The 14,382-nt window shown below is 36.4% G+C and overlaps 2 protein-coding genes across 4 annotated transcripts; one reads left to right on the top strand and one right to left on the bottom strand.

Annotated features, from left to right (window-relative positions):
• Positions 1 to 526: 526 nt before the first annotated feature.
• On the top strand, positions 527 to 2,390 carry LOC133724289 (AP-1 complex subunit sigma-1). Its single transcript, XM_062150981.1, has 7 exons — positions 527 to 728; positions 1,077 to 1,163; positions 1,339 to 1,430; positions 1,524 to 1,632; positions 1,712 to 1,747; positions 1,944 to 2,030; positions 2,111 to 2,390. The coding sequence occupies exons 1-7, from the start codon at positions 726 to 728 to the stop codon at positions 2,180 to 2,182; spliced, it is 486 nt and encodes a 161-aa protein (XP_062006965.1). The 5' UTR covers positions 527 to 725; the 3' UTR covers positions 2,183 to 2,390.
• Positions 2,391 to 2,899: 509 nt separating this feature from the next.
• On the bottom strand, positions 2,900 to 13,113 carry LOC133724287 (phototropin-2). 3 transcript variants are annotated; one of them, XM_062150980.1, is made up of 24 exons: positions 12,657 to 13,113; positions 11,642 to 12,222; positions 10,794 to 10,976; positions 10,462 to 10,553; positions 10,107 to 10,383; positions 9,700 to 9,916; positions 9,213 to 9,283; positions 8,836 to 8,942; positions 8,546 to 8,595; positions 8,339 to 8,443; positions 7,737 to 7,796; positions 7,334 to 7,423; positions 7,139 to 7,215; positions 6,671 to 6,755; positions 6,334 to 6,414; positions 6,112 to 6,215; positions 5,607 to 5,656; positions 5,171 to 5,277; positions 4,685 to 4,807; positions 4,362 to 4,413; positions 3,958 to 4,070; positions 3,663 to 3,803; positions 3,338 to 3,456; positions 2,900 to 3,212 (listed from the first exon to the last, which is right to left on the bottom strand). In XM_062150980.1, the coding sequence occupies exons 2-23, from the start codon at positions 12,208 to 12,210 to the stop codon at positions 3,340 to 3,342; spliced, it is 2,871 nt and encodes a 956-aa protein (XP_062006964.1). In that variant the 5' UTR covers positions 12,211 to 12,222; positions 12,657 to 13,113; the 3' UTR covers positions 2,900 to 3,212; positions 3,338 to 3,339. The 3 variants fall into 3 exon arrangements, with proteins under 3 accessions (XP_062006964.1, XP_062006963.1, XP_062006962.1); XM_062150979.1 differs by having other exon boundaries at positions 11,642 to 12,253; positions 12,657 to 13,112; XM_062150978.1 differs by having other exon boundaries at positions 11,642 to 12,253; positions 12,661 to 13,111.
• Positions 13,114 to 14,382: the final 1,269 nt, after the last annotated feature.

The following is a 14,382-nucleotide window of genomic DNA, read 5'->3' as shown; positions in this document are numbered from 1 at the left end:
ATCAAATTGTATGAAATTTGAATGTTTGGGGAGTTATCTGTTAAAATTGGAATAACAGGGACTGAACTGTCGACGCACCAAAAGTTAAAGGGGGGACCAGTAATTTCCCCTTGTATTTAAGTAAAGTGTTCGACCCTTTTCAAATGCACTGGAATTAAAACTCTTATCTCTGATCAGTTTGGTTTTAATTAAATCTTTAGTTTGTAAGAAACTAAGAACCGAAACCGGACTGAATCAAGTCACGTACTCAATTCAATTGTGCCCCGAGCGGACTATTCCATTTAACCACGGTTCCAATTCGACCCGATTCGGTTTGCCAATTTTGACTCAGTCGGTAAAAGAAAATTGACCTCGGTCGGTAAAAAAAATCGACCTTAGTATTTATTTCCTACCCATTCTCTTTTTTTTTTAATTTTTTTTTTTTAAGAAGAATAAATTACATATTATTAAGTAATTGAAATAGTTACATCAAATATAAATACATTCCATAAGCCAATATGGTCTACCCATTCCTTTGATACACACAAATACTTCCAAAGAAAAAAGAAAAATTACTTCAATATCTGACCCATAAAACAGGAAAAACAATTATTCAAAAAAAATTCATTCAGTGCTAAATCGCAGAGGAACCAAACCAGAGCTCCAGTCTGGTTTCGCTGAAAGCTTCAAGCTTCAAGCTGTGAAGAGAGAGAGTAGAGCAGTCGATCGCCTCAAAGAACGCCGCTATGGTAAGACCCAAACTCAATTCCCTTTCTTTCTTCACGAACTCATAAATCGCACACAATTTCAATCGTTCATTTTCTCCCTATCGTCTTCCAATTTCAATGTCCTAGATTGCTTTGCTAAAACTCTTAGATCTGGATCGAATCGCTATCTGGTTATATGGGTCTTTTTTTTTTCTTTTTCGTTTTCAATCCAACAAAATCCGGGCGGTTATAGTTGTAGAAACAAAATGGGGATCCGTCTCTGTTAACTGTGCAAGTAGTTAGGGTTTTGGCAGCGTTTCTAAGCTTAATTTATGAAATTTTATGAAAAAATTTATGCTTTGTTTGTTGATCTAATGGTTTATGATGCAGATTCAGTTTGTGCTTCTGATAAGTAGGCAAGGAAAAGTGAGGTTGACTAAATGGTACTCGCCATATACCCAAAAGGAAAGAACAAAGGTAATTCTCTGCAAAAATCATATACTTTGTGTTTAAGATTCGGTAAGATGGATGATTCGAACAAGAGAGTGAATCTCCGTGTTAGTTGTTCGGGTATTCGTTGTGAGAATTATTTATCGTTGTTGATATGATTTCGTGGATGTATGTGATAAATGTGCTCTTGCGGTTTGTGAAGGTGCTTCGCGAGCTCAGTGGGGTGATCCTTGCGCGAGGTCCCAAGCTCTGCAATTTTGTGGAGTGGAGAGAATACAAAGTTGTTTATAAGAGGTGAGTGGCACGGATATAGCTATGCTTTTGCTTGTGAAAAAGTTACCTTCGTAGACTTTGTTAATGAATTGGCTTTGTGGATGTGTTGTGCAGATATGCTAGTCTGTATTTCTGTATGTGTATCGATCAAGATGATAATGAACTAGAGGTCCTTGAGATTATTCATCATTTTGTGGAAATTCTAGACCGATACTTTGGCAGTGTGAGTGAAACATGACATTATGTTATTCATTTTGTTTTGATAAAGGGTGTGGTTGTAACTATTTGTTCATGCTTTATAGGTATGTGAATTGGATTTGATCTTTAACTTCCACAAGGTATGTATATTCTGCTTGTTTCAGGATCAACATTTTTGTTTCTTGAAATTATTTTTCAACGATAAGTTGTCTTGTTTACGAGTTTCTATTCAATGCTTTAGAAGGGAATGTTTTGAATGCATTTTCGTATTACTTTTGTATGAAAGCAAGCCAAATTTTGGCCTAAACGCTTGTTTTCTACTGTTAAACATGGAAGGCCTACTATATACTGGATGAACTTTTGATTGCTGGTGAACTCCAAGAGTCGAGCAAGAAAACGGTTGCACGGTTGATAGCAGCACAGGTATAGTTATTCATAGATCAGTGCTGTCTGTTGTCAAATATTTCCACTCCTGCTAATTGCATTATATCAATGGGTTGCAGGATTCTTTGGTGGAGACTGCAAAAGAGCAGGCTAGTTCAATAAGTAATATGATTGCGCAGGCCACCAAGTAATGAAGAACAAGCATATATCGTCACCTGTTGTATTATTAATTCAAATTGAAGTGGTTTGTATTAATATGGTCATTATTTTGCACTTCCTTTTCAGACTGATGAGCATTTCTTTTGGTTATTTATGTTTTTACAAAGATTGTACACAACATTACTATGCCGGTACGTTTAACTTGTCTTGTGTAGCATAATACATTGGCATTCTTTCATATGAGCACATGTCCAGATGCTTTGCAAGTGAACTTTGTGTTATCAGCTATAGAATACATATTGGAAGGCAGGTGTATTTTGATGTTTTCCCATGTTGGAATATCTCTGCATGGCTCCAATTGTGTTCTGATACCACCCAATTTCAAGGCCAAAAGTTATGAATGGTCCCTAGTTTGGGGTTAAACACAACGTTACCTCGCTCGTTTAGAAAGTCTAATAATATCCTTATGAAATTTGTACAATTACTTCATTTTTTAGCCAAATAATTAGTAAAAATTTCATGAGGACAATGAATCTCCCTGATCCGATTGGAGTTTCGATGGCTCCTTCTCATTGGTGTAAATAATGAAAAGTCAGTATTTGGACGACAATTGACAAAGATTAACCATTAATTCCAGCAGGCAAATATTTGCTTCCGATGAAATATTCCAAGACGTGAATGTGTTAGTTTCATCACCTTCGTCCTTTGCCCGTGTTTTCCCTGTGAATTTAACTTGGAAACAGTGAAGATAACATAAACTTCATAGGATAGTAGGATACTCATTCATATCAACATTATAGCCAAAAGGTGTTGAATTATAAAAGGAACATTTATTCATGGTTAAATACAGTTGCTTGCAACGGTCGACTCCTAAACAACTTCCTCAGAACCCAGCCAAAAATCAAAACAAGCTTCTCATTGCAAAAGCCTCTTAGCTGATCATTCCCTCCACTTCAATGATTCGAAAATTCATGCTTTTAAGAGCAAAGTATCCCCATGCGCTCAGATAGGAAGGCTACGACTTCATGCACCATACATGTCCATGATTCAATCCAATTGGTTCTGCAAATTTAAAAGGAAAAATATGAAGGACGGAGTGCAATAATAATCAGATACACAGATTTTGATGTATAAAGCCAATTCCAAGATGATTTAGCAATAGTGGAAGTTGAAGTAATGAAACAAACCTTTAGAAAATATCCATATCCATTGAATTTACAAGAACCCCGTCGTCTTCCCACGATATATCCTTGGCCTGTGGATCAAAACAAAGAGGCTGAAGAGGCACCTCTAACGGTGGAGGGCTCTGCATACAGAAAATACAAATTTCAAGACATGTAATTGCATGGGAAATCATAGTATACGTAATTGCCTTCTATGAGAATTACTATTATTCTTTAAATGTTCGGTAGGCTCTGTAAAATAGTGTTGGTATATCCACAACAAGCATTGATCTCTAGACAATGATGGAACCAATACATTGTACCAAAAGATTGAAGGGAGTATTACTACCATGCAACGGATCAAAGGCCAAGTAATTCCACGGAAAAAAGGATGTTGTTTGATTTCGTTTGCACCAGTAGTGGATCCTAAACGTGTGGCAGGGTCTCTTTGCAACAACGCATTGATCAACTGCCGTGCTGCAAGGCTCACCTGGAACATGAAATAATGCAAGCAAGTGCATAATTAGGTTCAATGATTCTAATAATGACATTATAAATGTAGGATTAAAACCTCCTCCATCTTCTTAGTGCTCAAAATGGTAGTCAACCGAAGTTTAAATGCATAGCTTGACTTAAGTTTTTACCGGAATGCTACTTGGAAAGGTCAGATCTTTGTGCAAAATGTTGGTGAATGTTCTTTGTCTGTTTTTCCCCCTGAAAGGGGTGCGGCCATATAGCATCTCATACAACAAAATACCTGGGATGCAAACACAAATCAATTCAAGCAGTTATGATAAAAGAGGAAAACAGGCACTACAAAGCAAATTAAGGAGGACACCCATTTATCAGAAATAGATGGAACAAAGTATCTTTACATCTTTGTGTACTCAGTAAACTCCATGACAACATCGATCCTCTATGATAGATAAAATGATACACTTTTGATACTATAGAAAGCTACAGCTTAGACACCAAAATACTTGGGAGACCAGAAGTGAACACTCGCATGCATACACACACACACAACCAAGACACATAAAGTTCTTACCAAGAGCCCACCAATCAATAGCACTGCTGTGGCCTGTACCGGTAACAATTTCCTGAAACCAAGCACCAGTAAGAACTTTGGAAAGTATACATGTATATGATCATTCATCAATATCTTGCAAGCATTGTGGCACAAATATACTTTTATCTGTAATCTTTTGATTGGTGAACTCAGCTATATACGTGATACATTGATGCAATGCATGAAAATCTTTTCTCAGATGTTTGCAAAATCTAGAAGTGAATGAAATCAACTCATATTCTGTCTAATGCACTATTGAAAGTCATATGAAGTCCCTAAACCATAATTGAATATCACCATACAGGAGCAATGTACTCTTCGGTTCCAACGAAGGAATTTGATTGATTAACTGGTTCTGCAACAAATGTTGGTGGTGGTTGACTACTAGATCTCCTTCTCTTCTTAAGTGATTGATGCCTTATAATCTGCAATGGATAAGAAAGTATGTTAACAAATTAGAAGAGTAGGCAGTCCCCATTTCGAGCACCTAATAGGCAGAAGAAAAATTCTAGAAACAAATTAGAAGAGTAAGCAGTCCCTATTTCGAGCACTTAATAGGTAGATTAAAATAGGGACTGCTTACTAGAAACAGTGCTGTCAAATTAAACTCTCAAAACTACCAGGGCACGTGACACATACTGCATCAAGTAAAAGAATCTGAAGATATATCTCCCATGATTGATCCATACTAATCTTTTTATCAACAGAAATGAACTATACTTAGGGAGCATAAGAATCTATAATCTGTAAAGATAGAATAACGTATCTTGAGGAATATGATTTTGTACCTGTGGTTTACAGGATGCCATAAATGATAAATCAAAGTCTGTTAAGACAATATGTCCATCCTTCTGGAGTAAAATATTCTCAGGCTTAAGGTCGCGATAAATTATTCCTGTAACAAGACATTAATATAATAAGCATATAGACAAAAGACCTGCGGTTTTTTTTCCTAATCAGAACTGATGCAAATCGTTATAATCACTCAACCCTGAGTTGGATTCCTGTACTTCAAGTACTAAAGCTCAGGGAAAAACTCACGTCCTTCAAATTAATCATCTACATGGAGATAATTAATAAACAATAAATGATAATGCAAACTTGGCAGACCACAGATGACTTTATGATGTTTTATTCCCATTTCTCTTTTTATATACAAGAGAAACAAAAAAACTGAACATGAGGTGTTCAGTACTATAGATGCAGTTTTGATGAAAGAAATACCTAGACAGTGAAGATATTCCAAGGCAATGACAACCTCTGCAGCATAGAACCTGGGATATAATAGTAAGTTAAAATTCCTAATCATAAGAGCATACAGCAACTGTAAAGAGGGTGAGAAGATGAGATGCATTTTCTTATCCCGAATTCCCGATGATATAAATTTAAACAAATATTTAACTTTCATATGTAACAAATATCAATTCTGCTTCACATGGGGTCCATAACAATGGAAAACGGGGTTAGGAACCAGCTGTTGCAGAACACAGTTATGGCCAAAGAGGATGTGTACACCACCATCCCCTACCCCAGGGGGAAAATATGAAAGAAAGAGGATCCATAACTACATATGGTATAACTGATGATAGTAGAATCCAGCACAAGCATTAGTCTAAAGAGTAAGATAATAAGATTAACCTTTCCTATTTACAGATTACAAGCAATAGTGATTAGTGAGGCAAATATGGTTTTGGGACTAAGAGATATTAGGAGACAAAAATTTAAGTACCTAGCAGAGTCCTCCTTGAAGAATTTCATAGGCTGCTTATCAAGCAAAGCAAATAACTCTCCGCCCAAGCAAAAGTCTGTTATCAAACAAACGTGTGTAGAAGTCTGAGGAGATTGTATAAAGAACATTAGTACACTTGACCATATTTGATGAATTTATTGAATAAGAAATCTTTAACATGAGTAGGTTTAAAAAAGAAGTGGTATAGAAGCAATGAAAGACCTCAAATGAAGTGTATAGCGTAGGAAGAAATGGATGATCCAGTTGTGAAATTATTTCCCGTTCAGTGCATGCTCGGTGAACCTGAGACAATTACAGTAATATGTGACTCTCAGAAGAATCAGGGATATTAAGTAAATATGCCACTATACCACTTGTAAGTAAGCAAATCTGTACAGGGCACACGTATACATGTGAAAACGCCATGAATTTATGCAAACTAGAGGGCATGTTCATGCCGATTTCAGACATGCAGTCATGCAAAAGAATGTGAAGCTCCTGTTTGGGAGATACATGATTCTGCATTGCTTAAAGATATGGAACTCTTATATGTTCATACCTTGTTACGATTTAACATTATTGACTTCTCCATTGCCTTCATAGCAAACAGTATAGAAGTACCTCGTAGTTCCACCAAATGGACACTGCAAATAATACATAGTAATATAAGTAAAATAGAGATTCAACAGACAAATATTTTATGACCAGTAATGTTCACCTGCTCAATAACTGAGTAAGAAAATTATGCTCAGTCCCCCTTGGATCTAGATCCAATGGTAGAAAATAAAACAACTCAAACATAAAGATTATTCTTTCCACCTTTGGATCTAAATCCAAGGGTGACTGAGCATAATTTCTTTTCACAGTTATTGAGTAGGTGAAAACCCCTGAATTTATGACAGACTGTAAATTGTGTAATTTGTTCCAGTTAAAAATTCTAATATAATGGCAGGCTATATAGAAGATGCATATATGCAATGCAGCATCTCAGTTACATATATCAACAAAGCTGAGCAGTTTACAGTACCTGCCAGTATCACCACAACCCAAGGGTTTTATGGGCTTAAAATGATGCAGATCAATTTTATCACCACGTGAAGTAATCTAGAGGAATGTATAAGAACGAAAAAATACAAGACATAAGTAAGGAAAAAAGCTCGTGAATGAGAACATATTGACTTTGAAAACCATCAGGAAGTAACTATAATTTTCAGATTGTTACCTCTTGTATTGCTAACCAATTAGCACTACCCCTTTTGTGAGGTCTTGGGAAGACAGGACGAGAATGAATTGCCCACAGATCTTCTGGTCTCTAAATAATGAAATTATAAGGTTTACATAAGCTATAATTGATAACTATTGCCACATATACATTATCACATCATCCTTGGATAAAAAATGTAGAAACGGAAAAATTAAAGTCTAATTTATTATAATATCAAAAAATTATTCAGTGTCTTGGACAGATTCTTTTGGTACTGTGGTACATACCACCAAAGACTTTTTAGTTTTTTACCAACCTAGATAGATACATGCAAGTATTCAAAATCACATATTCTTTTAAGAAAAGAAATGCAGAAGAAACTTCTACACCAGTATAATTAAGAGCAAAAGGAGTACCTTACCAAGTTGGCATCAGGAAGTTCTCGGACAGCCTCATTAACATTTTCGGCAGTGGCTTTCACCTGATGAGAGGGGGGAGAGAGAATGATTTTTTAAAAATAAAAAATAAAAAATAAAAATAATAATAAAAATGTCTGGAAACAGTTCTTCCACAAGAGACGATAAAAAATGCTGAAGCATCAAAAGGAGAAGGGCTATTCTTTTCTTCCTTTATTACTCCTCAGTTGATCAGATATTAGGAATGATCAACACATTGGAAACGAATAATTGTTCAATTCCGAACTGACTTTCTTAATAATTATCATTGCTCTGCAAAAATATTCTTACGACTGTTTGGAAAAGACAAAGCTAGGTGAAACACAATCTGCTGAACCACTTTTCAACCACATAATGTGGCAGTCAAACATTGGTCTACTCCATTTGGTAGGTTTAGAATGATCCTATGTTTAACTGCCACATCAATTGCCACATCCTGTGGTCAAAATGTGGTACAAACATTAGGGGTAGGCATAATGATTAAAAACACTCAAAACTACACAATATACATACTTGATTGAGCATAATAGTTCTACAAATAGTAAGAAAATAATAGAAACACAATTACCACTTTAGAACTTTCTAGCTCTGCTCTCTCTGACAGGCGATTTCGCAGAGGTTCTACATGATCACTACCATCCAATTGGACACCAATGAAATATTGAAGTTCACCCTACAAAATTTACAAGACGCTCAGAAGAAAAAAAAATACCAAAATGAAATATGCAGCCTGTATAGGTTCATATTCAACCTAGAATAAGAATCTTGTAGTTACCTTATGGTCACGCATGGGTTGCAAGTGGAACAAATTCCAAAACTTCTTTCCTGCAAGTCAAGTAGACAATCAGAAAAATGAAACTAGGGACAACCTAAAATCGCCGCCAAAAAAAAAAAAACACACACACAGACACAAAAATACAGCTGAAAAAGAAATTGTACACAGTATGACGCTTGGACTTATATGGTCTTGCAAGCAAAATGAACTGGTGAAACTAATTGCAATAAATTGGCATTTGAATTATTATAGCATATTTGCAGAAGCACAACTCCGATGAATGTTCTTACCACTCTTAGTATAGTTGATTAACTGTACAGTGATTTCCCGTTGTTCTCTGATGGCATCTCTTATTTTTGAGACTGTTGCTTGATCTGTTTCAGGACCTTGAAGAAAACTACAAAGTAGACATAGAAAATTAAATCCTATTTCCATTGCTAATAGAAAATTGATACAGTATAAGAAGGGGATTAGATAACAGTGTCTATAGAAAATAGTCAAATACTGATTCTAATTTCATGTAATAAAGATGAACAAATTGCACTATTATTAGAAGAAGAAAAATATCACTGACAGGAATATAGTCTAGTAATCTTAAGTATAAGTGTGAATTAAATACAATAAAATGAGCCTTGGAAGAAAGGCATAAACAGAATGAATTTCCTACCGACAATTTCTTCCCAGAATTTCCTCGCGTGTATATTCTGTCAGTTCTAGAAAACTATCAGATGCAAATATCTGCGCCGAAAAAAGTAAAAAAATTATCAAAGTCATTTCAAAATAAAATATATAGTGTCTAACTGCATTTTTAAATGGAGTTTGCAAAAGACATGATAATGCTTATAATGTTTATTAGATATCATAAAGACTTGGCACTGCAAGATACAGAAGTGTGATGGATAAGGCTACAAGAAAATTATAAATATAATTTCCAGCAAAAAGTTGATAACAAAAAGGAACATAACAACAATAAAAGTTGAGGTTGGGTAATGTGAGATCTTAAGAGTATTTCATGGAGGTGGGTAGTGCATATCAATGTATTGACATGGAGATTGGGAGAGAAAATAGATACAATGAGAGTACGACTGAAAGAAAATTTTCCGTGTTTAACTAAAATTTATATAATAGTTCAAAAGGTATATAAAAATTCTTACAATTGGATTATCAGGAATTCTAGGATCAGAAATCACAAAGTTCTTTTCAATGCGTTCCAATGTGGTTGCTAGGTCAATTCCTTGGCGCATATCCCTTTCTCTTTCTGTGCGGTCCCAACTATCAGCATTTTCTATATCTATGGTCATCAAATCCTCTGGTTCAACAATTGGTTCTTTTTCAAGCCTGCCTCCAGAGCCTAGAGACTTTGATCTAAATCTGCAGGAAGATATCAACATCTATTCAAAAATCATGCACATCTAGCTGAATTTAGATGACATAACTAATAAAAGATAAGGGCACATAATGCTGAATTTCAAGGTTTTATAGTTAGCCTCAGGGTTCAGGCCCTCAACCTCATTATATTGAAACAACTGAAAGTCTGTATTGCTAAAGATAAAGTACTAACCCCATTGAGGGGCTGCGCCCTGAGTTTTTAGGATATTTGCCCGCATCCTGGGAAAATCTGCCCCAAGTTGCATCACCCTTCGCATCCTCCTGAGGAGTTTCTCTAACGGGTGTACTCATTGCAGCAGATTTTGGAAGAACATAATTAAGGTTCATGTTATCCGGCTCTTCATGATTTTTAGTATTCTCATTGCTAGCATCCTGCATGTGAGAACGTGGATGTTTCACAGTTTGTACAACTTCAACAATCGAGCCTAATGCCTTCTCCTTCTGTCGAGCTGCAACATGAACATGACAATTATATTAGAAGTGAAGTAACACTGATGCTACAAACCCAATTGAGCAATCATGCTTACCGTCATAACGGATTAGTGACTTGGGCAACCCATTTGGCCTCAATGCCTTCTCATTCACCCCTTCTGTGTACTTGCTGACCTCAACCTGCATTCTGCACAAACCAACATGTAAGCTTTTGGTACAAGACATGGTCATTATTCATAAAACAAGAACATAAAGCTTAACATTGTGCATATATAACTCATTCCTTGCACTATACACATAAAGATACCATCTTTAAATACATTATTATAATTTTATGAGAACTGACGCAATAAAGACAGCATTTTTTAGTACATTGGTATAACTCAAACTAGAAAAAGGCAGAGAATTTGAGAAATTGAGGACTGACCCAATAAACTTGATGGTTTTTCCATTGTCATCTTTGATTGGGGTGACGGTGAGAAGATTCCAAAAAGGAGTGCCATCTTTCTTGTAGTTGAAGAGCCTACCGCAGTAGCTAGACCCAGTTTTGACTGCGTTTCGGATTTTGGCCACTTCATTCTGGTCTGTTTCCGGTCCCTGAAGAAAGCGACTGCAACCAAAATATGCATATATATAACACAATCCTAGGCACCCAACTCGTTTCTTTCTTTTCTTCTTTGTGAGCTACCCATTTTGATTCACCCAAACGTAGACCAAAATGGGATTTATGAAAATAAAGTGGAAGATCACTATTCACAAGCAGTGCCTCAATGGGCAAAATTTGGTTTAACACTAAATGAAGCATTCATTCGTGAAAGAATAAAAGAAAGCCGTGGACGGTGGCCCTGTGGTGGGTGTTTGTGAACTGAAACACGAGTGAAGCAACCGACAGGGTCAGTTCTTTTGGCGCCCGCGTTACGGCGCCTAATGAATAATTTTGACAGGTTCACATCACATGTGGTTTGATAGACTAGGTTAGACTGATTTTGATCTTAGTCTATGTCTCTATGACCATAGATGAGTTGGTTTACTATTATAGTTGAGTTTATCTACATTTGATGTATGAATTATCGGATAACGTACACACATAACAATTTATTTCACACTTGCGCTCTATTTTTGAAAGTATTTTAGTTGTTCTATAGATCGGCTCATTATGTGGGACACATTACAAATAATATTTAGAAGTACTTGTCAGAGTTTTTTGTTTTTATTTTTTTGTAAGTGCTATATAATATTTGGTTTTTTAGTAACTATTAAGTAATAGTATCTTACCAGTTTCTTCCAATGACCTCTTTTGAAGAGTAACCAGTCATAGTAAAGAAGCCACTGCTGGCATACACGATTGGGCAATCAGGCTTTGTGGCATCAGACACAACAAAAGTCTGCTGCAATGTAGCTAAAGCTGTCTTCAACTCACTTGACACCCTTGGATTAGGCAACTGATCAGACCCATGACTTGACTCTGATGATGTCCTTGTTGATTCCAATCTCCCTGATGTGTTTTTGCTTTTGTTGGAATCATCTGATGACCTCCCTATGGCCTTAAAAGTTCCTTCACCAGAATCATCCGGCTTCACCACAACTCCCCATTCTGCTGTCCTTGCCACTATGCTCGCCTTCTCCGTTATGATTTTTGAGTCTAAAATACCATCAACGTCATCAGAAGCAGCAGCAGTGTTGTTAGACCCTTCAGCTGCTTGTGTATCGAATGCCATCCACTTAAATGAAGTACTTGATGATGATCCACTTTCCAGCTTACTACTAGGATGTACTCCAACATCATTGCTCTTTCGAGCTGCTAATTTCTGCTCATCTCCACCAGCTGCCTCTGGTTTCTCCATTTTTGTATAGATCTCTCTTCAGTGAAAACAGAAAATCAACCACCTGCCATCATCATAAAAGAAGTAATCTGTTTCACCAATTTTTTTTTTTTTTTTTTTTTTTGTGAGAATACTCTGTTTCACCAAATTAAGGAGACCAGAGGAGTTTCTATAAATGGAAGTACTCTTCTCTTGTGTGCCTATATACAGTGAAAATTCTTTGTACCGCAATTCACTTGAGTGGTGAAATCCCAAAACATTAAGACAGAAAGCATGACAAGCAAATCCAGCTAAAAGTTGAACAGGACTTGCTATTCTGTACTAAGTGCTGAGTGCATTATTTTGAACCTAAAGGCTTTACCTTTATGTAACTCAATGATCATAGTAAGTTCATAATAGAGTACCATGATGTGCTAAATGAATAAAATGGCAAACAAGCAATAAAGGAAATTTGACATGAGAAAAACCTGCCTGCAAATACTATGGGAATGGAGCAAGTTCTTGATGTCTCATCAGAAAGAGTAACCAACTGTACAGTACTGCAATTTGAGTAATGAAGCCAAGAGTGCTCTTCCCAACAACTTGACAAATATGGCAAATTTTAAAGGTATCATCAATTTCTGCCATTCATCTCCATCCTCATCACTTTTTCACTGACCTTCTCTGTCTCCACCGTACACTATCAGAAATGTGAAGCTTTCTCTCAGAGTGGTCTATCTGGGTCAGGTTGTGATAGAATAGCAGAGAAGATAAAGCTCTCAGCTGATTGCTTAATAAATATGCCTTCCAACCCACATTAGCTTGCATTTAGTAAACTTGCTTTTCATCACAACCCTTGTTTTCAAGTCTCTTGCTCTGTACGAATGCACAGAGACCGCTGATCTCCTTCCTCTTTATCCAAACCCCATTATTCTCTGCAAGTAAATCCGTCACATTTCCCTCCCCATGAGGTAAAACTGCAGCCAATAATTATGACATGCCAATCATAAATGCAGATGGGAACATGTTAAAACAGCTATAGGGCCACAGAAACAACACCAGTAGGACTTGAGGCATTCCTTCAAAGTTGTGAAGATAAATTTCAACATCACTTTAGAAACTTGATGTATATACAGGCCTAAGGACCACAGAGCAATAAGGGCCCGTAATCTTCCACGCCCACACAAACAAGTGTTAGCATCCGCTGGATGAGACATTTTGTCATACACATGGCGTGGATAATCGGTATTAGTCTCATCTGATTGCGAAGTCTCCACCTTGATTGCATCATATAAAGGAAATTCCAGGACGAGTGTACGTATGAGTAGCATAGACACCCTTCATTATTTTTAATCACGTAATCAGTTATTGTGAAATGAGCCTTATATAACATAGCTGTGAAAATCTTGATCATAATTGTAATGGTTGGAGTGGATGAGACATTTTGTCATACACATGGCGTGGATAATCAGTATTAGTCTCATCTGATTGCGAAGTCTCCACCTTGATTGCATCATATAAAAGGAAATTTCAGGACGAGTGTATGTATGAGTAGCATAGACACCCTTCATTATTTCTAATCACGTAATCAGTTATTGTGAAATGAGCCTTGTATAACATAGCGGTGAAAATCTTCATCATAATTGTAATGGTTGGAGTGGTTGCTGCTCTAACACATATATGTGTGCCATCGGCGACAATTATTGGTCTAGTTGTCCGTGGATATATATAGGTTTGTCTAAAGGCTTGGCTAGGGATGGAAGTCTCTGTATGGCATTGAATGCTCACTCTGTCAAAGAAAAGAAGAAACAACGCTTCCTTGTCATGTAAGAAATGCATTTTTCCCTGCATATCAATGCAAGTGACACTTGCGTTATTGTGCCACGATGTTGAATAAGTAGGGAAAGCCTACTAAACTTCAATAATTAACTAGCATGATTTATGTATACGGATTACATTGAGTGGTGTCATTAGATCATAACATTTGGTTTCTTAGACAGTTGCTTAAGTCGCAAACGTGAGCTAAGCTTGTGGACTAAATTCTAGATCTCTAAAAGGGGTTTAGGAGAACTAATAGAGTTTTGGATTTTTGAATTCGGGACCTCATTTAACGTTGTACAAATACTCTGATCAATACCTGATATTTCATCTTGTGTCCGAAAAGTTGAAACGTGTTCTTGTGAATTATTTCTGCTGTCTCGGATCTGTTAGCAT

Source organism: Rosa rugosa, unplaced genomic scaffold, assembly GCF_958449725.1.
Source record: "Rosa rugosa unplaced genomic scaffold, drRosRugo1.1 SCAFFOLD_185, whole genome shotgun sequence".
NCBI classification, from domain to species: domain Eukaryota; kingdom Viridiplantae; phylum Streptophyta; class Magnoliopsida; order Rosales; family Rosaceae; genus Rosa; species Rosa rugosa.
This window is presented reverse-complemented; position numbering and strand designations above follow the sequence as displayed.